Source organism: Platichthys flesus, chromosome 3 (genome assembly GCF_949316205.1).
Source record: "Platichthys flesus chromosome 3, fPlaFle2.1, whole genome shotgun sequence".
Classification (NCBI taxonomy): Eukaryota; Metazoa; Chordata; class Actinopteri; order Pleuronectiformes; family Pleuronectidae; genus Platichthys; species Platichthys flesus.
In genome coordinates, this window is record NC_084947.1 from 2580293 (window position 1) to 2604934 (window position 24642).

Consider the following 24642-nt stretch of genomic DNA (forward strand, 5'->3'; position numbering starts at 1 on the left):
ACAAACCAGCTCGAGTGAAGGAAGACAAACTCTCTATCTCTCTATCTATCTGTCCTGTGCAAACAGGATTATAACCTTAAATATCTCTTAGTACATATTTATCTCCTACAAACATAATTTGTTTAATTTAACAAGTAAAGAACTTGTGCACACGGAGAATAACACACTTCCCAGGACTTCAGGGCTTATGTACCTGAAATGTGTTTTTCACACAACACAAAGTAAATATATGTACAACTATATGTTAAACAAATATATAATGTACTGCAGCTAATTGTGTTCTTATAAAACCTACAAGATATTTTTAGATAAAAACAAAGTCCACAGTTTAGTCAACAGTAGTAATAGTTTAATGTACTTTTCACTGGCCCTGTTCATCCTGAAGATTTGAACACATCTTCATCTGGATCCTAAAACGTGATATAATGACCAATAAATACAGAACAACCAAAGGTTTTGTTTTTTTTTTATTACCAAAAAAAAGGCACCAAATACAGGCATCGTATTGATAGCATCATAGTTACTCTCCACAAAATGATAGCACCAAAAATATATAATGTTTTATTCCCCAGAATTCCCCATTTCGATATCGTCTGATAGGCACGCAGTTGAAAAAAAAAAGCCAGGAGGCGGGATCTAAGGGGACCAATGGAGAGAAAGAGGCGTCTCACACTAGGTGAGTTTTGTTTTTTTGTTGCTCTCCAACCAGTGTCCTACACTTTAAAAAAAAAATACCAGTAGTCTTAACATCGTCAGTAGCGTAACATAATACATCATAAGAGGGTAAGATAATACGAATAATACATGGGGGGGGGGGGGGTGAGGGATTCTGTGTCTTTTGACGGAAAACAAAGGCAGGCGGACGAACACGTGAATCACAAAATACATTTAAAAGTGGTTAATTTCAGTGATAAGGCTAAAAACTCTCAGTCATGTGGACGGGATCCGAACCATCAACTCACCACCTCTCACTCTCGGACACTTTGGATGGAATTCATGAGGATAAATACTGCATGGCACTTAATGTTGGCAGCTGTCGGAGTAAGGCATGAATGACACGTTTAGAAATGCAAATAAAAGCTCCAGCTCGTGAGATTTGAAAGACGTTTAATGGCGTTAATTGCACTTGAAAAGGCCTCGTTTATAATTTCTCTCTCTCTTTCTCTCTCTCTCTCTCTCTCTCGGCCTCGGGCGGCGGCAGCATGTGATCGACACTTTCACTCAGAAGAAGCTGGAGTCCTCTGCGGGATGAAGAACAGGAAGACGTCTACGCGGACTAGCGGTCGACTTAGCAACGTTGAGCGATTTCTTTTTCGTCGGAACAATCTGCAGCGTCTCGGCTGAACATGAGGTGAAACGTGAAGAAGAGGGTTCGGATGAAGGTGACTCTGCTTCGGTTTGTGGATTCCTGAGGTAGCCCAGTTGTGAAATGGTTCAAACGCAGCGTGGCCATCTGTGCTTCACACGCTTCCCTTTTTCAAAGTGGTATAAAAATACATTAACAAACATCTCGCTCCGTAAGTACAAACTCTCCTTTAGAAAATACCTTTTTTCTTATATATTTCTACTAGCTCCTCCTCTTCCTCATCATCAGTGTTTCAGACCTCCGTGCCGTCGTTGAGGTTGTTGTGGAGTTTGACCTCCAGGTTGACCTGTTTGACCTTGGCCTTGCTGTTGTTGGCGTCCTGGTTGCGGTTGAGGATGTTGACGTTCCTCACCGTGCAGTGTTTGGAGCTGAAGTTCTTCTCCACACACTTGTCCATGCACACCTCCACCTTGGTGTTGAGCGGGTACTCCTCGAAGGCCTTGGCCGCGCTCTGGCTCTTCTTCAGCCTGGCTTGGCGGCGGCAGCGGGCGAACAGGAAGCAGGAGGCCAGCAGCACCAGCACCAGCATGGTGACGGCGGCCACGCCCCCGCCCACCGAGCTGCCCACGTGCGCGTTGAAGCTGGGGGAGGGGCCGGCCTCCAGGCGGAGCGACTTCATGTTGGTGCCGTTCTTCACCTGGTCGCCCTCGTTGTCGTAGATCAGCGACTCGTCCAGCGTCAGGCGCCCGCTGCGGTCCACCAGGTCCCGTCTGGGCCGACTCAGCTGGTAGGTCAGCGAGCGCTGGATCCGGGGGCTGGAGCGCGACTCCGGGCTGATCACATAGATCACCTGCAGGTACCACTGGTGCCCCGCCTCCACCTGCCAATCAATCGCTTGATTTAACCTCAGTTTGTTCTTTTCCTTACATTTTGTTTTCATGCGCCCACATGCACACACTCCACTAACTTTGTTATGATAACAATATCTTATTAAACCTTATTAACATTAAATTAAGGATTGCTGTAGCTTTTGAAAAACAACAAACCCCACTCGTCTCATCAAATCTAAGTAATATGAGATTGGATTCAGTTTTTCTATATTTGTTCTAACGTCTACTTTTCAGTTTTTACAGGATCGTCCAAAGTATAATTTCTGTCGACAGGTGACTCCACGCACCTTGTAGAGGGCGTCGACCTTCATGGTGAAGCCGTCCACGCCCGGCATGGCGGCCACCGGCTGCAGCTCCACGATGTCGGAGGCGAAGTTAGCCTCGAAGGGAACGTCGTGGAAGTAGTTGTCGCACACGTCCGGTTGTTTACGGTCCTACAACGAAAAAGAGAGAGAAGATGTTCAAATGAAAAATGAAGGACCATAAGGTTGAGGAGTTTGTAATTTAACTTTTAGAGTAAATAACTTCTGTAGCATAGCTTATAAGGTCATGTAATCTACTGTAAATGCAGGAAAACAGAGAGTAGAGGAGAGTGTGTGTACCAGCAGCAGGAAGCGATGCTTCAGGTGCTTGTTGGGCTGGATGCAGCCGTACTGTGGCCCCTCGTTGTACAGCGTCCCCGTGGGGTCAAAGAAGGGGACGTGTCCGTCCCTGCCGGTGCAGAGGTAGACCTTCTCCAGCTGCAGCTTGTAGGCCGCGTTCAGGTTCTGCTCAGGGTTCCACAGCACCCGGCCGTACATGGTCTGACCTGCAGGGGGCGACAGAGGGAAAGGGTTTTCATAAAAAATCTGCCACATTAATGAGGTCATGGTTTTTCTAAGGTTCATTAAGTATCACAGACTGAATATAGGAACAGAACATTTCCTATATTCAGTAGGAGGAAGGAGATCTACTAAAAGTTTGTTCTTCCAAAACTAAAATCTAACAAATCTTTAACGTGATAAAGTGATAAAGTGATAAAGTGATAAAGAGATAAAGTGATCTCTTTATCACTTTAGCCAAGGACCTGTTCTTCCAGGCACTTTAGTAAAGAGATAAAGTGCCTGGAAGAACAGGTCCTTGGCTCCACATCAGTTGTGGATCGACATTCTCGACACTTAACGTCATAAAGGCCAAAAACCGTTCAAGAATGACTTTCTTTTACATTTACGTTCCTGTTTGACAATCTGTCATTCTGTTCAACCTAAAGCACTTTATGTGTGTCTTTGAAGATGTCACATATCTGATGGTTAAAAGGAATGTGGGCCTATATGCAAATTCCAAGACAGAATGTTGAACACCCCCCTTTACACCACCTAGTGTTTCAAAACTTCTTGGACCTTGCAGTGTCAAAGTGTCAAAGCTGCACTAATCTTCACATCTAGCTGAAACCAAACTTCTAAACCTTCACACTCATTCCTCAGATACGTCTGCCTGGGCCTTTTCTTTTCCAGTGAGAAGCAGAAACCAAGAGCAGTGTTGGAACCTCCGGCCATACCCATGGAGAACGCTCCCTTGTAGTCCATCTCCGCCATGGACACGTCGGCGGTGGCCGGGTCCATCATGAAGACCTTCTCGTTGTTGCACAGCTGAAACTCCGTGTTGAGGGAGTACACCACTGGGACGGGCCTGTTGGTCTGCTGGAAGGCGATCGGCACCAGGAACCTGACAGAGTGCGACAGAATCACGTTACAGTGTGTGTTTGTGTGTTTTATCTCTACACAGCTGGTTGTGTGTCGGGGACATACTTCTCCGGAGCGTGGGCCGTGCAGGACAGAGCTTTGTCCCCGGGGTCGATCCACGGCTGAGTGGGCTGGACGGTGCAGGGGATCAGGAAGACGGTGTACTCTCCAGAATAGTCCTTCCTGTTAGAGGGTACATTTTTATTTTCTCTGTCCGTCTACAAGCTTATCTAATATAAGAACTAAAGAAATAATCTTTCGCCAGCTTCCAGACGACATCAGCGCCCCCTGGCTGCAGCCGTGTGTGGTTGCTCTGACCTGCTGTAGGAGCTGGTGGCCCTCCACAGCTGGTACGGGGAGTCAAAGGTCTGGGCGCTCCACAGCAGCTGCATGTCGAACTCGATGCCCCCCAGGTGGTCGGGCGCCATCAGGTGGGACTTGTGTCCGGGGAGGGTGTGGTGCTCGGGGACAAACTGACCTGGAGGAGGGGACACATGGACGGACAGTTAGACCAAAGGAACGAGTGGCTGGGGGGGATATAAGAGTCTGGGAGTTCTCCTCGGAGCCGACCTCTGAATTTGGCGTGGGTCTTGAACTCGATCACCAGTCGGCCGTCTTCTCTGATGTAGATCCTGATGATCTGGAGTCGGGCTGAGAGGACGCTGTCCGTCTGGATTCCTGCAGACGTGAGACAACGATGGTTTCATGTCGGGTGGTGGGTGTTTGAGAACAGGGATCAAATGCATCTCTACATTCAGTCAAATGAAATTAGAACGTTATGTGTTTTTTAGACTGTACATTAGGATAAACTGCCTCCTCCATGTTAGTGGACGGGACATGGACCAAAAACTCATTTTAAATAGTTCTCATGTCTTCTTCTTATAAGTGTGTTCATGTTCCTGATAAGATTGGGTTTCATTTCTTATTTGATGATATAAAAACAACTTCATATTTTGATTTGCTCATAGAGATAAAAAGGTCATGGTCTGGCTCTGACCTGTCCTCCAGAGAACGGTGTCGTAGAAGAAGGAGAACTCCATCTCGGTGTGATGCTCCAGAGACGCCCAGCCTCGTGGGGCCGTCACGTAGATGTAGGACACGTAGAGCGGAACCTGCACCGTCAGGAAGGACTGAGCCGAGTCCCGGACCTGGAGGGACAACCGTACGACTTAATGTTGGTTCTTGATGTTGAGTTCTGCTTCTTTATCGTATTCAGAGCCGAGATCTTCCCACATTGTTTCTCGACCAAGGACATTTTTACTTTGGTTCATTAATGTTTCTGGTGTATCAGCAGTTTCTAGACCAGTGAGTTTCTGTGAGAGCAGCTCAGCCGTCAGATCATTGGGGAGCTAAACAACAACTGATTCAAGTTGAAACTTCACTCTGAGCTTGAAAGCAGCTTCTCAATGTTCGTTGGATCTGTTCTCAAAGTCCTACACGTTCTCAGAAATATGTTTAAGGCTTGAATATCTATCTACATGTTTTCTGTCAGGTTCATACACATCGTCCTCAGTTAGTACCTGGAAGTCGGCGGTGACGGATCCCCCGCACACGTCGATGAGCTCGGTCATGTCGTAGTAGGCGTCGAAGGTCCAGATGCAGCTCTTCAGGTTCAGGTGCTTGTAGAGCTGGATGCTCTTGGTCTGCCGGACGTTGGGGTTGAACTGGTACGGGCGGTCGTAGCCCGGTCCCAGAGAGATGCTGTCGTAGGACACGTCGTCCAGGAAGCCCGTCTCTGAAAGGTGGGGGACAGTTAGTGTCACAGAGAAAAATCTGTTTTAATGAAGGGAATTGAAATATGAAACACTGTGGAACCGCGGGATGATTTAAACCTAAAATGCGCCTTTGTTAAATCTCCTGTTTGGTTCTCAGAGGTGTTTCTGATGTGTCTAGATAATATGTCACGTGTGTGTTTGTTGTGGTGCATGTCAGCGACCCACCGGACAGCCCCTGCAGGTCTTTCAGGGTCACCAGGTTGGAGCAGACGTGCTGCTGCCTGTAGATGGACTCCGACAGCAGGAAGTGCAGGTTGTGCAGAGGCATGGTGGACACCAGGGGGAGCATGCCGTCCTGGTGGGGGATCTGCACCGAGATGTGGATTCTACACAGAGAACGTCCAGGTCAATGATGAATAAAAACACGTTAACAGTTCATATGCGTTCTGGAGAAGATGTTTCTGGTAGCGTCTACCGGTTGGGATGCTCCTTGTGCTTCACGTCCAGGTACTTGAGCGTGGCGATGAAGGACTGGGCCTGGAAGCCTCTGGCGGTTCCGGTGGTCACAGGCGTGTGGCAGATGGAGCCCTCGGTGCCGATGGTGGCGATGTTGCTCCTCAGCGGCGTCCCCAGGTGACCGGACTTATCTCTGGCCTGAGCCACACAGCGCACGTGGAAACGGCGGCTGAAGTAAATACTGTCCAGGACCTGGAAGACACACACACGTCAGATAAACATATCCAGAATATATACAAAAACACACACACTCATATAGTTACACACTCACCATGTGGTTGACGCCGGTGTAGGGCGTGGTGTCTGTGACCGTCTCGAAGGGCGAGCGGGCTCCGTTGGTGTCGGTGGGCGCCGCCACCTCCCAGGAGAAGTGGACCTGCGTCTGGTTGATGCCGGCCTCCTCGCAGCGCTCCTTCATCACAGAGAACTTGGGGTAGTGGGGGTCACACGGCGTGACGCAGACCAGAGGGTAACCCGGAGAGGGCGTCTTCTTACTGCCCTCCTTCGTCACCTCGGCCACGTGGTCGTAGTCGGCGAGCGACACCACCTGAGGAGGAAGGAGGAGGGGGGGGAGGGATGTTTAGTGAAGATGGTCCAGGGAGAGAAGAGTCCCCTGCTGAGGCTCTAAAAGGCGTTTAGTGTAAAATCACCCAGCACTTAATATCTGAACGGAAAAGGGAACGAAGCATCTGAAATGTATTCATAATGTAGAAGCTGTAAACAAACGCCTGAAGGAAAACGCAGTTACTGAATATGCATCAGAGGAGAGGGGGGGGGGGGGGGATGTTTCTTGTTGTGTCGGATCTGAAAATCGTTAAAAACATGTTTGGCTGTCAGAGCTGCAGGAAACAAACACATGTCGTCTCCTCAGAAAACCTGAAAACACTTCCTGTTCGAGCTTCTTCTCTTTGCTTTGTATCGTTGTGTTGTTTTGTGTACATATTGTCAAACAGAAGTAAAATGGGGCTGGGGAGTGTGAGTCCTTGTGTTGACGTTTTCTTACGATCGGTGTGGAAGGCAGGATGAGGCTTCCGGCAGCTTCCTGGTCCAGAATGGTCACGGTCGCCATCGTGATCTCCCCCAGCACCGCCTCCACCGGGTCATCGGGGCCGAGGACCAATGAGAAGGACTCGTGCCACTCCCTGTCCTCATTGGACAGGATCTCCACCTTGAACAGGATGTGGTCCATCCCTACGAGACAAAGAAACCAGAACATTCCTGACGTGTTCGTGAATCAGCTTCTTTCTTCTTCTGTCACCAGAGGGTCTGCAGCACTGACCGGGGGGGAACTTCAGAACTCGGCTCTTGGGGTTGTAGTCGACGCCGGACTGGGCCGATCCGTCCCGGGTGCTGCAGCGGATCTTGGAGGTCCGGTCCAGGTCGCCCCCCCGCACCACCTTGATGTTCAGCACCTCGATCCCGTCCGGACCGGGAGGTTCTCTCACCTGATAGGACGCCTGCTCGAACGCGATGGTGGGAGCTGCAGGAGGAGAAGAGGAGAAGTCACAGAGCTGCCCCCTGGTGGTGACTTAAGACCACCATCACTCAGTGGGATTCATCCCAGCTGCGCCTTCTGCTTACCATCTTCATCGTTGGTGATGGTGAGGGTGACGATGTCGCTCGCGCCCACCATGGCACCGCTCCAGTGGTCGCCCAGCGGCGTCCCAAGATGCACCTGGAACTCCTCCTCCGGCGAACACAGAGTCGTCGTTGATGTGGACCGTGCAGTTCTTCACCTGGAGGCAACGGAAACACATTTTAATGAGCGAATGAAAACAACAACAGACAAACAGACAAACAGATAAACAGATAAACAGACAAACAGATAAACAGATAAACAGACAAACAGATAAACAGATAAACAGATAAACAGATAAACAGATAAACAGACAAACAGATCATTCTACCTTCTCTCCTTTGAGGAACGTGATTCGTGACTCGTCGGCGTTTCTTCTCTCCTCGAAGTCGTCCATCACCATGGCCGACATGGTCCTGGTGAAGCAGCGCACTGAAGACTTGAAGGACAGGTCCCCGGTTCGGGTGATGGGGATATGGAGGACGCTGTCCTTCTCCTTCACGGTGTAGGCGCTCTTAACAAACTGCATGCTGGGAACTGAGAGAGCGAGAGCATTAGTCTGTGATTGGCTCTCCTCTAGTCCATCCAGAGAGAAGATGATTGACACTTACTGTCCTGGAAGGTGTCGCTGATGATGACGTTGGCCTCATACGGCTCCTGAAGAACCGCCCCCTGTGGAGAACTGAGGAAGACCACGAAGGACTCGGGCCCCTCGATGGACGGGTTCTGGATGTCGTCCATGATGGTCAAACTGCAGGTCTGTAGAAACAGAGGCAGCAGATTGAGGAACAAGCCAAGAGGACGTTCGTAGCGAGCTGCAGAGACTCCACCCTCACCTCCACAGTCTTCCCAGGTCTGAACTCCACCTTCTTGGAGCTGGGGATGTAGTCCACCCCCGGGCTGGCTGAGGGGGGGTCTGAAGGTCGAGTGGCGCACCACACGGACGTCAGCGAGGACAGGTCGCTGCCGTGACGCAGCACCGGGATCTCGATCGTGCCTGCAGGTTGGAAAAGGATCAGGTTTTATTCAGAGAGTCGAACGAGGGAAAGAGACAAGAAGTTTAAAACATCAGACGACCTCCAGACGACCTCTCTCTCTCTCTCTCTCTCTCCAGTGAGTCCATGGTTCTTAAATGATTAAGTCGAGAACTAATAGCGGCAGAATAAATTCACTGAGCAACTTCGTTTTCCGCGGTGACTAACTGTGCCGGGTGTTAAATGACGTGTGGTTGATGCCTTTATTCAAGTGTAAGAGAGAGAGAGAGAGAGAGAGAGAGAGAGAGAGAGAGAGAGAGAGAGAGAGAGAGAGAGAGAGAGAGAGAGAGAGAGAGAGAGAGAGAGAGCGAGAGAGAGAGAGAGAGAGAGAGAGAGAGAGAAGCAGATTTACAATCAATCTTTCTAGTGACATTTGCTCAACACTGTGGACGTGGAGGCGGCTGATTGTGGATTATGATCACAACTAGAATCCTGAAATAAACAATATACCACAACATATACTTCCATTATTGGTAATAAAACAGCTTTCATCACCAGACACTTACTCTTGTTTAAATACTTTGGACAGTGAAACAGCTCAGACTGAATTACTGGTCTGGTCTGAATCCTCAGACTCTTGGCTGCAGCGGTTTCTCCTCATTTCCCCACAGAGATTCTAAACTTTAATAATTAACAGACGATGAAAACACAGAAAAGGAAACTCAGACCTGCGTCCTCGCTGAAGGTGAAGGTGGCGTTCCCCAGAGTCACGGTCGACGCGTCGTTGGGTCCATCGATGACCACCTTGGCCACGGTCACCCCCCCCACGCGGGCGTTGTCCGAGGCGTCCGACAGCACCAGCTCGAACTCCTCGGAGAGCTCGTACTCGCTGTCGTCGATGAGCTTCACGTCGCAGGTGGACATGCTGATGCCCGGGCCGAAGATCACGCGGTTGTCGCCGGTCATGCCGCGGCTCTTGAAGTCGGAGCCGGACTCCAGCGCGTGGAGGCTGCTGCCCTGAGCCGTCTTGGCCACGGTGTAGCAGAGAGCGGACACGGTGCTGGAGGTGTCACCTGAGGAGAGGGGGGGGAGGGTCACTGACCTTCATGCTCCTGAACTCAACAGATACAGCTTTGCATTGACGGACTAGAATCACTGTCCTGTGAAGATATATGGTGACCTTGACCTCTGACCTCCCAGGAGCTGGACTATAGAGCCCTGGTCTTGTGCAGCTGCTCCTCACCTTTCCTCTCGATGGGAGCGTGGATGAACCCGGTGCTCTCGTTGATGTGGTAGATCTTCTTGTCGAACTGCAGCGTGGGCTCGTCCTCGGTGTCGTTGACGTGGACGAGGGCGCGGGTGTTTCCTCCGAGCAGCGCGTACACGGGCATGCTCAGCTCCACGTGGAACAGTTCGATTCCCTCGAACACTTTGTCGTCGTTGATGACGATGGTGCAGACCTTGGTGTCCTCGCGCTCGTCGAACTGGACCTGAGAACGCAGCCAGCGGCAGTGAGAGGGATAAGATGATGCTTTTGTTTTCAGTGACAGCAATGCTGCAGGACAAGTGTCTTAAAACGAGCAGAAACAAAACTGTGAGCAGGACGTCAGGAGTTTTGTTAGTCAAAAATAATCAATGGCTGTTTTCTAAGATTCAAAAAACAACAAAAGTTAAGATTTTATTAATCCAGAAGGAAACTCTTGTGCCAGCTTGCTCCAAATTACAGTACAGAAAAATAAAAGGTAGAATAGAATACAGAAAAAAAAAACACAGTAAAGAATTAAGTCTAAAATACGAGTGAAGATTCAAATAAAGTAAAAATATAAGATTATTGTAAATGAAATAAAATGAAGCATATCGAGATAAACTAATACTCTACTACAGGGGCGATGAGTAGAAATGAAATGATAAAAGAGGAAGTAAAATAGAATATTGCACATGATTATAAATGAATGCGATGATGAACAAAACAATTTTGTCACACAAATTGCACGAGTGGTGATATTGCACATGAAAAAGAAAGAAAAATCATCTTAATATTTTAAAAATCCAAAGGTTACCTGTCCAGCATATTCCACATAGTCCTGCTGGCCGGGGTTCGACCCCACGCTGCTGGTGGAGGTGGCGCTGCCCTGCTCGGTGCGGCAGAGCACGATGGCGTACTGGTTGAGGTTCCCGGTTCGTTTCACCGTCACCGCCACCGTGCCGGCCTTCTCACTCACGTTGTAGCTGTGGAACCACCATGTTAGAGATCCCTGAGGTAAAGTCACTAATTCGTTTTTCTGTGTAACGCCTCACGGTACCGACCTCTTGTGCTCGAAGCTGACGAGCGACCACTGGACGTGGAAGACGTTGTCGCTGACCACGTTGGGTTTACTGTCCTTCACCAGGAACTTGAAGGTGTCCATGGTCTCCTGGACGTTCTCCTCGTGCAGCACGTAGCGGATCAGACCCAGGTTGACGTCGGCTGGAGGGAAGCAAGGTCAGGAGAAGTCACATGACTGTTATCAGCAGGTGGATCTACAATGATAAACCACGACCTTCCTCTGTGGAAAGGGACAACCCCACCCCCCCCACCCCCCTCCCAAAGAAAAGACTAATGCTCTGGGAGGTCTGGGTTTGTGAGGAAATGTATTTTCCTGTGAATTACTGATTCCATTATCTGCAGCCTGTGGCCTTTTCCTCATTACTGGAGAGAAATTGGGAATAAAAGATGAAAGTCACCACTGGTTCCACGACGTCTGCTCATTTACACTCTGCAGAGGAGGAGGGAGAGAAAGGGCGAGTTTGTAATTGAGAGCTGGAAGCCAAACAAAAGGGATAAAGAAAGAAATGACCCAGAGAGAGTCACTTAGAAGACGCCTGGTTCCTGTTTCTAGTTTGATCCAAACACATCTGAGCAGGTGAACAGTCTGTGAGGAGGGAACAAGACACACAGGGATAGAAACTCATCGACGTCTTGATTTGTGTGAGTTAATCCACAGAAGACTGTTCATGGAGATGAGACACAACTTCCTCTGGACCTGAAACACCTACAGCAAGAATCAGGGTTTGTGTTTGTGTGGAGAAACGTGAGATAAAAGGACGCCACAGAATATTAGCTGCTGCCCCCGGAGGCTAATTCGAGTATAGCTTGAGCTACTTGATATCATTATGGTTCAAACCATTATATCAACAGCAGCTTCCTCCTCCTTTTTCTTCTTCTTCTGTTAAATTCTGTATCGAACGGAGGAGAGAACCCTCCCAGGTGCTCAGGTGCCTTTCAACCACAACCTGGAGTGAAGGTAAGACACAGTGGACATGGAGGAGGGAGGAGGGAGGAGTCTTCAGCTCTTCTCCGCTGGTTTCTAGATCTACTGGTTCTGATAGAATCCAGCACTGGGGCCGCACCTTGTGTGAACGAGCTGACGGGGCTGCCGGGCTTCAGTTTGCTCTCCAGGAAGCCGTGCTTGGGCTCGGTGGTGACCTCGTACACCAGCTGCCCGTCGTCGGTGTCGGGGTCCATGGTGAGCAGCTCCTTCTTCGAGATCAGGTTGGTGGCCTGAGGGGCGGAAACAGAATGAACACTCGTTATGAATAATGTAAGATACTTTAACTGTTGTTGTTGTTTACTCTCTAGCGGCTTCACAAACTTGACTTTACTGAAAAAGAACGATTTGGAGAAACGTGTGTCCTGCTGCGACTTTATTTATGGATATTTATTACTGCAAATTTCATTATCATCGTTTGTTCTGTTTATGTATTGATAACGTCTCACAGGTTACAAAAAAAAGATATTAAAAACCTTGAAAAGCATAAAAACATTTTATTGGTGTCAATCACAATCATAGATTATCTGAAGGAACTTTACACGTTCAGGTTGAGACCTCAGAATATTAAGGAGAAACTAACGAGCAGCTCTGACGACTGTGCAGAGAGGGACGCGAGCACTATGTGTGTTTCTGTTGTTGAGTTTGTGTATTTTATAAGGTCCATCAACGGTCTGGCACTGAAAATACGTTGAGGATTTCCTGTGGCTCAGGAGCGAGAGGGGGTCGTCCACTAACCAGAAGGTCGTGGTTCGATCCCCCAGTGCAAGTCTGCACGCTGAAGTGCCCTTGGGCAAAACACTGAACCCCAAACCCCTCCTGACAGCTGAGCCGACAGCGTGTGAATGAAGTGTGATAGTGAAAGTGACTCGTTTAAAGTGATTTAAGTTATAAACACAGTGAGTTTCTCATTTCTTTGAAACCAAACACATAAACATTAAAACAGGAACAAGCTCATCTCCACTTTCAGGTCATGATGATGTCACTGCGTCTGTTAAGTTTCACTTTCTCTCCAGCTGTCAGAAGCAGATGTGAGAGAGCAGCTTCATATTGCATCATATTATCGCTCTGTGATAAACCATCTCACACAAATGAATAAAGAGACATTTTTACAATAGCCATAGAAACTAATGGGCTTCACTGTGATGAGGTCTTTGCACCAGCAGGGGGCGCAAGTAAATTACACATGCACAGAGACAGCTTGAATCTTTTAAAGAGGTTTATAGATAATATGTTATTATTGTGTAACTTCTACTGGACCAACTAAAGTTAATAAATCAGAAAAATTTGAGAAATATCTCCATCACTGGACCCATCACATATTTGAACAGCTGTTGAACAGAACAGAGAACGTGTGAAGATGTTTATTAAAGATGGAGTTGATCTGTACCTTGTTGTCCATGTACTCCAGCCACTGTAAACCCAGGTTAGTGACGATCCGCGGAGTTCCATCGTCCACCGGCAGGATATCGATCTTGAACTTCTGGGGAGCGGCCGTCACGATCTGCAAAAAACAAATTCAGGTTTTTGTGAAGAGTTGAAAAGTAAAGAAGCCATTTTATTTGCAATATTTTCACAACCGAACCACAGAAAGCTTTTTGTTTTCTGAATCATTCCTGGTGGTCTGTGGACGTTTTGATTTTATTGGCTCAGGTTCTCTCCCTCAGATTTCTGCCTGAACAGTCCTGGATCCAGGAGATTGAATTCCTTCTGATTAAACAAGATATAAAGCTCCAGTATTCATCACACAGACGCTGCTAAGGCCAACTCTGACATGTGCCATTTGAAAGATGCATCCATCCGCACGGTTTTATAGGAGCTCGTACATTTTTTAATAAGAGGGCAGCTCCAGGGGCAACGAATTCACCTCAATCAGCGAAGAACATGTGTGACGATGGAGCCTGATGTCCTCGGGTGGTGGGGGGATAATGAACACAAGCCTGAGAAAGTGTAGGTGTGTGGTTGTGTGTGTGTGTGAGACAAATCGCACTTTTGCGTTTAAAACATTTCCTCACTTTCCATTTATGTTCCAACTTTCTGAAAGTGTTTCCAGGTTTTCAAAATGTCCTTATTTTTTTAGATATGTTCTAATGAACGCCTGAAAATGCTCCAGAAAGTGAAGCCAATGTGGATGTGACTGAAACCTGTATTCTCTCTCATGACCAACAGAGGGCGACCCAACTGGTTTATCTATTTATGATCCATTTGGAGTCAAATAGACGATAAAGCACCGTATGCATTGGGGGTGGGGGGTGGGGGGGGGTGGATACCGTGTGATTGACAGATGGGGCAGGAGGCAGGTGTAGTCGAGTTCATTCAAACGTTTCTAAAAATGTCCTCACTTGTCAAAACGTCCCCACTTTTCTAAAAGTGTCTCAAGAATGTTCCAGTTTTTTTTTTTTAAATGTCCCGACTCTGCAGTTTTTACAACCAAGTCCCCACAAAGACTGAAGCATATGAACACACACACTTAAAATGCTGATTCACGCTCTTTGCCATAAAAAAGGTCAGAGAAGCACAGACACACACACACACACACACACACACAGACACACACAGAATCACAAACTCTGACCTTCACACACACATGTACGTGCACCCATGAATACCAGAACTCAGCTAATCCAATCATCTAGCTGTACTAAAAATGTCAGGAATTTGCCTCACTCACACACACACACACACACAGACACACACACAGACACACACCTCCTTGCCGCCCTCCTCCACCATGAAGAGCAGGTTGGTGCCGTCGGCCACGGAGAAGGTGAAGCGGTCCTTCAGCGAGTTGGAGCCGTCGTGGTTGTAGCTGATGCGGTTCTGGTAGACGTCGTCCATGCTGAAGCTGCTGGTCTGCCGGTAGTGCTGGCCGTTGCTGGTGCGCTCCACGGTGCCGTGGCGAGGAGCCTGGACCACGGTGAAGACGATGAACTCCGCCTGGAGGGACACGAGAGTTAACACCGGAAATCAGATGGTTCTAGATTGTGATAGATGAGATTCTCCCCGGGGGGTTTGGTGAAGTCTCACCTCCGTGTCGGCATCTGTGGCCTTCAGCTCGAACTCGGTGATGGTCTTCCTCACGCCCTCCTGCACCCTCATGCCGGGGACCTGGAGCAGCGGCAGGGAGTCGTCCACCGGTTTGATGGTGATGTAGAAGGTCTGAGCCACCTGACGACCACACAACACAACATGAATCCAAGCTGCAGCAAATCAGAAGTGAAACTCTTCCTCAAACACCTTCATTTGCTCCAGATGACCTGAAGGACTAACTTTCCTTTTAAGAATCACATTTATTAAACATTACAAGCAGAACATTGTCCCAAAAACCAGAGGGAACTTTGTATTTCCACTTGATTTGCGTTCCCCCTGCAGACGCTTCATACTAGCATCAGCTTCAGGAAGAGATTCATACGAGGAACAATAACAGATTTGATATAAACACAAGTCAGACAGACTCTTCTCATGTTCAGGTTGTCGTCACCTCAAAGGATTTGTCCTTTTTGAAGATGTTTGGTTTTCCAGGGGGCTCAGAAGATGATGTAAGGTTTTTTATGTTCACCTCTGTTTGTTTGTTTGTTTGTTTGTTTGTAAGTCAGATTACAGAAAAACAAGAGATTTCCACTTAGAAGAACTCATTGAATTCTGTTGCAGATCCAGGAATTCTTTTATCCTTTTCTCTGTTTTCCCAGGAAACAATTCATAGATCTTGATAAAAAGTAAAGTGTGAAGCAGGTTGATGAGGTTAAAGGAGAATTAGCGGAGGTTTGAGATAATTGTAATGTTGAACAAGATGGTTCTGAATATGTCAAATCAACTACTTTAAACTAGATATAGTAACTTTCTATAATGTGTGTACACATCATCTATAAGATCTTTAAAAACTCTAACAGCAGTTTTAAGAGAAGATCTATTCGGCTGTAGTTTCACTTTGAAAAGGACAAAACAAATCCCACGCATTTCTAATTCACCACACACACGATAGATGGATAAATGAACAAATAAAAGAATGAATGAACGTGGGGCCTCCCAGATGGAGAGAGGAGAGCCCACAGAAGTAAAAGCACAGAAAACCACTTCAACACAAACCTCCACAGTGTCACACTGCACTCAGCCGGGCGTGAAGGCCACATGACCTTCTTCACATGTTACTCAAGTCCTCATTAGTCAGGATTAGCAAGGCAGATTTATGCATGAGGGCACGAGGGGCTCGGGGGGGGGGGGGAGTGAACCGGAGTGACGCTCTGTTCCTCACGACTCTGAAAGCTCTGGAGTTCAAAAAAGGACTTGATCATATTTATTCATGTGTTGTTACTTTGGAGAATCCTCCCGGGATTTCTTAGGAGCAACGGATCGTGTTCTTTTGTTTATGTAGATTCTTTTAAAACTCTTTATATAATTTAAACGGGCTCTACAAGCTGATCGTTATTGGACAAGTCCCTTCACCTCGTTGGTCCCGTCGGACACGGTGAAGGAGAACTGGTCGGCGTGCTTCTCCTCTTCACTGCTGTGGACGTACTGGACACTGCGTGAGGCCAGGTCGGCCTGAGTGAAGGTGCTGATCCGGGTGCCTGAGAGAGAGAGGGAGAGGGGGGGGAGAGAGAGAGAGAGAGGGAGGAGAGAGAAGAGAGAGAGAGAGAGAGAGAGAGAGAGAAGAGAAGAGAGAAAGAGAGAGAGAGGAGGAAAGAGAGAGAGAGAGAGGAGAAGAGAGAGAGAGAGAGAGAGAGGTAGAGAGAGAGAAAGAGGAGAGAGAGAGAGAGAGAGAGAGAGAAAGAGAGAGAGAGAGAGAGAGAGAGAGAGAGAGGAGAGAGAGAGAGAGGAGAGAGAGAGAGAGACAGAGAGAGAGAATTAGAATTAAGTGGCACTGGAACAATCAACAGCAGATTGTCTACTTCCTGTTTCTCTGAACACCCCCCCCCCCCACACACACACACACACACATCATTAGAACATCCATTCCCTTTGAACACACTCTGCCACAGACACTCGTCAGTGGTTTGTCTGTCCAATCCCTCAGCGTCAGTTCATATGTTTCTTAATATGATTCTTAATCTTTTCCATCTGGGCATCACAGGCTCGTTTCAGATGGTTTTTATATTCAGTGTTTTGTCTCTGAGCTCAAACTGTTCTGATTTGTCTCTCCTCCTCCGCTTCTTTTTCTTTTATCGTTTTAAATGAGCGACACAAACTGAAAGTGAAACAAAAGTTGAATCTATAACAATCTAACGAGGCTCAATGGATTAAGACACAGAGGGAAACACAATCAGATTTTAATGCAACAATCAAATATAACTTGTCTATTGTCCTTAAAATTAAATACAAATTATTCTTACATTCTAGGAAGGTGAATCTTATTAGTTTGTTATTCAGAGATAATTAGATAAAAGTTTCCAGAAAGGAGCCTCAGCTGTTCTTTATATGAAATACATTCAAAGTGGTTCTTGATCTAAAGCACGGACACGTGTCGGAAACTCTCGGCTCTGCACTGCCCTCTAGTGGATGTATTGATAAACAACCATGCTAACATAAAGGAAGTTAATGAGCCTTTAAACGCCCAACTGTGGCTGCAGAGGGCGCTGTTGCTCAGTTAAAGTTACGTAGAGTTGCTTTAACTAAGTAAACACAGGTTTTTATGCTCAGAAATGAAGGCCGGGACAGATAGAAAAGTAATTTCCCCGTGCATGATGGGAGGAGCACTCCAAAATGAAAAGAGGGAGAAATAAAACCACCTCCCGATGAGACGGGTCAGGAGTTTGACTCCAGGTGGACGATTACTCTTCAGATGTGTCACTGGATCCTTGAGGAAAATGGAAATGGAGGCTTTTCAACATCAATCTTCTTCACGTCAGGGTCGGACACAGTGAAACAAGCAGAAGTCAATCATCCTCCCTCACCGTGGCACCGACTCCCCCCCCGACGAGGAGTCATCACCATAATCAGGACGGGCAGACGCACGGAGACAGAAGCAATATCCTCCGTCAGTGATGGAGATCCTGCCGTCAACCGATTATATTAAGAGGAATCGTGCTGTTGATTCCATTTGTCTTGACAGGAAATAGAAGAAGGAAAGTTTTTGGTTTTCCGGAGGTTCAGACGCCGGCTGAACGCTGTCGAGCGCCAATCGAATTTAATTCCGTTCAAATGATTTTTATTTATTTGGCCTTATCTTTAATAAACGGTGCAAAGTGCTTCTCAGGGAGGAAATACAACCGACGAGGCAGAATGAGAAAATAAACAATAAAACGGCAGAGAATATATTATATATTTGAATGAAAATGGGAATTGTTGGTATAAATAAGAGTGTAATATAAAGTTTTGAAAATTTTTCACAAAATAGGAACTTGTATCTTATTATCTACCGATTTAGTCTCCGTTCAAATCTGTCTGCACACAACTTCATTTCCCTCTGTGTGGAAAGTGAAATTCTTCTCGGGGACAAACTTCACGTTGCACATCTGACGTTTGAACTCAACAAATCTCATGTGACATCAGCTGAGCACGAAGTTCGATATAAACACGGAGCTCTCGACTCCTTTGTCTGTTTGTGAGAGTCGGAGCTGAACGTCCTGCTCAGAACTTTGTCTCTGACAGAAGTGACGGTGAATATGATCACAGAGTTCACCGGTTTGCACGAGAGCAGAGTCACGACCTTCAGCTTTTTGAAGACTCCGGCTGTTGGGCGTTCATCGCAGTGTGCCATCACCTCCACGGTCCTCGTCAGCTGTCGGCCAATCACTGAGGAGGAGGTGGCGCCCTGAGAGAGAGTTAATTAACATTCTGCGGGAGAGTTTGATGACTCAGGTGAAGCCGAAACGCTCAATCGCCAGGAAGCTACTAATCACCTGTTTGAGGTACTCACCGTCAGGTGACAAGTTAAAGATGGAGCTCGAGGACAGAACACTGAAGGTTCTGATGTGGGAATCATGATTCTATGGACTTCACCAGACGTCAGCTGGACACCCAAGGGAGTTTGGACTGAGCTGTGACACACACCAGGATCATTACACTTCCCCCTTTGTGTGTCTGTGTGTCTGTCTGTGTGTCTATGTGTGTGTCTGTGTGTGTGCAGTTAATTATCAAAGACAAGATGAAACTATCTGGAGATGAATTCAGGTTGAATGAGTCTGAAGTAAATCCAACTGACTGATGAAGAACGAATTAATATTTCTTCTGCCTCTATTTTTCTCATACACACACAGACACCCAAGTACACACAAGTACACACACATACACACACACACACACACACACACACACAGTACGATTAATAGTGGTTGTTCATAAACTCTTTCTACAGGTGGAGATCAGCCAAATTATTATTACTTCTCATAGAAGATTAATTTCACTAAGAACATTAATCTATTTGGTGTTTTACTTTGAAACAGAATAATAATGTCACTGAATATCTTAAGTTTTCAAAGAGCCTTTGGTGAGTGAAGGTCAGTTTAGATATCCATGACCAGTATGAATGTTTTATACTATATATAATACTATTATTCCAACAAATAATAAATTATTTAACTGTATTATTAAGTTTATATTTGGATATGGAAATGGTTTTCGGAGCCTTATGATCTGATCTGCTGGTTTCGTTCTGCAGATCAAATAAAAACCTCCACGTATCAAGTTGAACTTCCTGTCCCGAACCCGAGCTGTTCCCAGTGTGAGCAGCACCCCCCCCCCTCCCTCTGCCTACCTGGGTTGGCCACGTGCTCCAGGTGACCCAGGCCCGGCTGCTTGGTGATGCGGTAGATGAGCTCGCCCGGCTCGCTGTCCTGGTCGCTGGCCGACAGCTGCAGCGTGGTCAGCTTCTTCATGGTGTTCTCATCCAGCACCAGACCTTTGTTCACCACCACAGAGGGGGGGAGACGGTCCTCTGCAGGGGGGGGGGGACAACGAAGGTTAGAGCCCCACTCAAAGCGAAGATTCACCGGTGAAACACTTTATCTAAACTAATACACTTGTTAGGAGTCGATTGCTCATGTGGGAGAAAAGATGGAGGGAAGCGATGGAGGAGAAAGAAGCTGAGACGGATCTGGAGACGAGAGGAGATAACAGGAGCAGACGGGACTTTAGGAAGAGGAGGAGCTGAGACATGACACAGGTACGAGTACAAACAGTGAAACAGATTAGGATGATCGACAGCACAGGAGGGAGCGAGGTGTATCGGGAGGGGTGAGGGAGTGATACAGGACAAACAGGTTAGGAGAGATTGAGAGAGGGGAAGGGAAGTCCTCAGAGGGGAGGGTGGTGGGAAGAGATATGAGAACCTGATGGAGGGGGGGGGGGGGAGCTGGGGGAGATATGAAAGAATCAGGACGCTGTTCAACTGTGAGGGACAGACAATCCATTTCACAGCTGAATCGCTGCTGCAGTTCGGTCGGCGGCCGCGGGAGGACAAGGGAAACCGGAGGTTCGGTGTTTCCAGCCTTCGGAGGAGAGACGAGTTCTAACGCTCGGTTTACAGCAGCAACACAAAGACGTGCAGTGAGATGAATCAATCTACAACTTCATATCTTTACAGGTCCAGAAAAAGGTCCCTGCAACTGTTGTGCGTGAGTGATTTTCGAATCGAGAGACGGAGCGACGGAGGCAGCAGCATCGTTTACACTCGACGCAGCTCAGCAGCTCTGAGTCAGTCACAGTTCAAACTCTGTCTCACAACTCAACACACGATTCACTCCAGAGAGGAACAGAGCTGAGAGAAGATCTGCTGGTTTCCACTGAGATGTCAGATTCATCCACAAACAATAACAAAATAAATTCTGCTCATATTGAGGTTTATTCTTCCTTTAGTCATGGAAATAAGTTAATTGCCTCTTAAATAACTTCTTAATCTTTATCTATATATTAGCAGAAGGAGAATAAACATATAACCCAAACCCTCAATGTTTGAATCCGCCTTTTTCTGTCTATTTTTTAAAGATGGGAACTCTGTCAAACTGTAAAAGAGTCGGACAGTAAATATCACTGTGATATATCAGAAAGCATCTCTGCACAATTCTCATTCCGTGTGCGTGCCCGGTGCGTCGGCACATCAGTGGACAAGAGGCAGAAAGAGATAAATCTGTCGTAATGGATTTCTCCTCTTCCGGCGAAACAGAGGAAAACACCTCAGGTTGTGTTTCTGCAGGAAACGTCGTCTGGAGGTGAAACCGTACCGAGCACGCTGATGAAGAAGGACTGGTCGATCAGCTTGTTGCCCTCCGGATCCACCAGGTTGAACTTGAAAAACTGGCTGCCGGCCTTCTCCCCTTTCTCGTGGCTGTACTGCAGCAGGCCTGCAACACACAGGCACACAAACAGACACACACACACAGCCGGTGTTAACGTTGTGTCACATTGAACGTCAGTTGTTTGTTGCGTTGATCTGCCGACAGACAAACAAGCAGCAGTGATATATTTAACCTTTTTCCACAAACGTTTACAAAGAGGAAACAGGAAATCGATTACAGAAGCATTCAGAAACCCGAGCGTGCACCTTTGTTGACGTCGTCCTGCGTGAAGCTGTGCACGGGACCTTTCACAGAAACCTTCTCCACGCGGCCGCTCCTGCTGAGCTGCAGTTTGCCGCCCGGCGGATCCTTGGTGAGGACGTAGCGCAGCTTCAGGCTGTCCGAGTCGATGTCCGTGCCCTTCAGGTTCTGCTCGCTGATCTTAGTGGAGGATCCTGAAACAGTTCAGAGCACACGGAGCTCAAACACCTCACTCCCCACAAACACATCCATCACACCAGCTGCTCCTTCACTTTCTATTTGAGCCGTTTGTTGGTTTGATTCTTTTCCAGTTTGAGTTTTTGAAGGATTTTTCCTTTAGATGAGACGTTGAAGGTTTTTGCCTAATGTACGATATCGGTCTTTTCTCCTCTACCCAGTGATAGAAGTTTAGTTTTCAGTGAATCAAGATGTTTCTTCTTAAATCCACAGTTTCACTTCATTCTGAACATTTTTCAAGTCTTCAAGCGTTCTCCTCACCGGCCGGGAGCTGCAGGCCTCTGTTGACCGTCATCCTGGGCCCTTCGCTCCTCGTCACGTCCATGGTGAACTCCAGGCGACCGGTGTGCGTGTAGATCCCGTCTGTGAGGGTGAAGGCCATTTCGTCGGCCCCCCCGCTCACGATGTCGGGCGTGTACACCAGCAGCTGGTCCAGGACGTCCTGGTAGGTGAAGGTGGAGCCCTGCGTGAGCACACGGCCGTTCTCCAGCGGCTGGGAGTAGAACTGACGTCTGCGGAGCTTCCCTGTGGGAGATACGAGATTAATGAAGCTGTGATTAGAAAGCTGGTCTGTGTGTCTGTGTGTGTGTGTGTGTGTGTGTGTGCACTAAAGAGGCACCTCAAATAGCATCTGGTTAAGTACGGTGATTAACTCAGTCAAATGGAGGACGTTTGACTTTTTCACACAGGACATGAAAGACATAAAAGATCTTCAGAGAAACTAATGAGACTTTTTAGATTCCACTAAACGAAACCGCTTCTTAAATCAAAGTCCAGGTCTAAATGAGATTTCTGTCTAATTCCTGGAGAATAATGGGAACACACACGCACACACACACAGACACACACACAGGCAGGCAGATGTGTAGTCCAGGACTTATCATGTATTACTTCACCTGTTTGTCTGCAGTTAAAAGCTACTGGACAGAAAACCACACAACTTGGTGGATTGGTCCCTGAAGACACCAGTAAAGTTTGATGTGGATACCAGTCAGGGGGCAGATGTGGGAATATCTTTCCACTCTCCTGAACATTGTTCGATTTTCTCCATATTTCCGGTGCAAGTTGTGATCTAGTGAATTTAAATGTGGTTTCCTGGAGGGACTGTTTGAGATATGAGTTCAGAGGAGTGACACTACTGTCACTTTATTTTCAGTCAGGAATGTGTGATAGTCTGAGGTAACTATGTGTGTGTCTGTTTGTGTGTGTGTGTTTGTGCCAGCGTCCTGGCATCTTTATGTTAGAAAGGATCTTTCCCTCTCTTGCTCCCTCTTTGATAAATCTGTGCACCATTCCGTGTGTGTGTGTGTGTGTGTGTGTGTGTGTGTGTGTGTGTGTGTTTGTGTTTGTGTGTGTGTCTGTGTGTGTCTGTGATGCCAGGACAGAGCAGATCCGTCCAGTTTAAAAGACGAGCTGCCTGGGACTCATCGTCCTGTATGAAATCACTTGTTTCCTCCTCGCCGTCCAATCAGCCGTACAAGCCAGAGGTTTTATGGCGGTGGGACACTCTGGGTACACACCAGCTGCTTTATGATGCTTTTACTGTGGAGGGGACAGGGACGGGAGGGGGGGGGGGGGGGGGGGGGGTCTCTCATGAGGCACGTATCTGAGCAGGTGTCTGGCAGGACGGGGGGGGGGGGGACTAAAGTGATGATCAGGCTGAAAACAACACAGAGCAACTTCGGAGAAAACCTACTCGTGAAAGAAATTTATGAATTTTCCAAATCAGATGTTTTTGTGAGAAACTAAATTCAACATTTAAACCCTGAGGAAACGTCCGGGCTTATAAAACATGAAATGCTTTTTAAAAAACTTTTAAAATTGAAAGATTATACGACTTTGACACTGATCATTTATTAATTAAAGATGATCTGCTAATATTAGCTGAAACCTGAACAGGGAATATTAATAATTTATATACAGAAAATCTATTAAATATGTTTATTAATTCATCCTGTTGCATCACACCCTGAAGCCTCTTCTCTGATTGGCTGTCAGGACTAAACGCTCTCCAGCTACTTCATCAAAGTTTCCTACATCTCAAATAAATCATCAAATATCTGCTTATTAAAAAGTACAGATTTCTTAAAGAGCCATTTTTCAGAAAGATGATAAAAACACACATTTTATTCCAAATGCACCGCGACTGCTTTCCCAGTTCTTTGTTGATTTGTTCTTTCCCCTATTCCTCTCAATCTGTTCACTTCTATAACTCCGGCTGAGGTGATATATCGCTGACTAAGGAATATATATATATATATATATATATATATATATATATATATATATATATATATGTCCAGTATGAAACATTTATTTTTGTGTGAGGCAATTTAGTCCAGGCTTCAGCTGACAGGAGAGAAAACTCAATCTGGGGACGTAAGGAAAACAGAGTGTGTGTGTGGAGGTGGTTTGATTTGAGTGTGTGTCGTTGTGTCTCCTGGGCTGAGTTTGTGTGTGTGTGCATGTGTGTGTGTGTGTGTGTGTGTGTGTGTGTGTGTGTGTGTGTGTGTGTGTGTGGCTGCAGGCAACGTGAGGCGCTGCGGCAGATGACCGGCGTGTTCGTCTTTTTTTGAGGCGTCGGAAGTGAGACTAATGTGTTTACCGGAGAGAGAGAGTATGTGTGTGTGTGTGTGTGTGTGTGTGTGTGTGTGTTTAGTTGTCCACCCATTTTCTATCTATTTAGAATAAACAGTATACTTTAAAAGCACCCTTCAGTGAGAGCTGTGTTTTACTGCGGGTCACTCAGCTCTCACCATAGGACGGAATCCTGATGATGGTGAACAGGATCTCGTTCTCCGGCGTGTCCTGGTCCAGGACGCTGATGGACGAGTTGGTGATGACCACACCAGAGTTCTCCACCACGTGGATGCTGCTGACCGACACCACCGGCTCCCTGCTCTCTTTGCTCTGCTGCAGGAGGACA

General features: G+C 47.1%; 1 protein-coding gene across 1 annotated transcript in view; it reads right to left on the bottom strand.

Annotated features, from left to right (window-relative positions):
- Positions 1–490: 490 nt before the first annotated feature.
- The window catches only part of fras1 (Fraser extracellular matrix complex subunit 1), a 119350-nt gene continuing 95198 nt past the window's right edge, over positions 491–24642 (bottom strand). Inside the window, 33 exon segments of the mRNA XM_062380547.1 lie at positions 491–2186; positions 2484–2630; positions 2799–3004; positions 3734–3900; positions 3984–4100; positions 4236–4395; positions 4488–4595; positions 4915–5065; positions 5438–5652; positions 5858–6018; positions 6108–6340; positions 6420–6695; positions 7152–7339; positions 7428–7628; positions 7730–7842; positions 7844–7884; positions 8056–8261; positions 8336–8483; positions 8561–8721; positions 9427–9771; positions 9942–10188; positions 10759–10927; positions 11006–11165; positions 12089–12239; positions 13397–13510; positions 14716–14943; positions 15034–15174; positions 16450–16574; positions 19700–19879; positions 21165–21284; positions 21485–21673; positions 21978–22241; positions 24473–24629. Of these exon segments, the coding sequence (XP_062236531.1) occupies positions 1599–2186; positions 2484–2630; positions 2799–3004; positions 3734–3900; positions 3984–4100; positions 4236–4395; positions 4488–4595; positions 4915–5065; positions 5438–5652; positions 5858–6018; positions 6108–6340; positions 6420–6695; positions 7152–7339; positions 7428–7628; positions 7730–7842; positions 7844–7884; positions 8056–8261; positions 8336–8483; positions 8561–8721; positions 9427–9771; positions 9942–10188; positions 10759–10927; positions 11006–11165; positions 12089–12239; positions 13397–13510; positions 14716–14943; positions 15034–15174; positions 16450–16574; positions 19700–19879; positions 21165–21284; positions 21485–21673; positions 21978–22241; positions 24473–24629 (6177 nt within the window). The 3' untranslated portion in view covers positions 491–1598.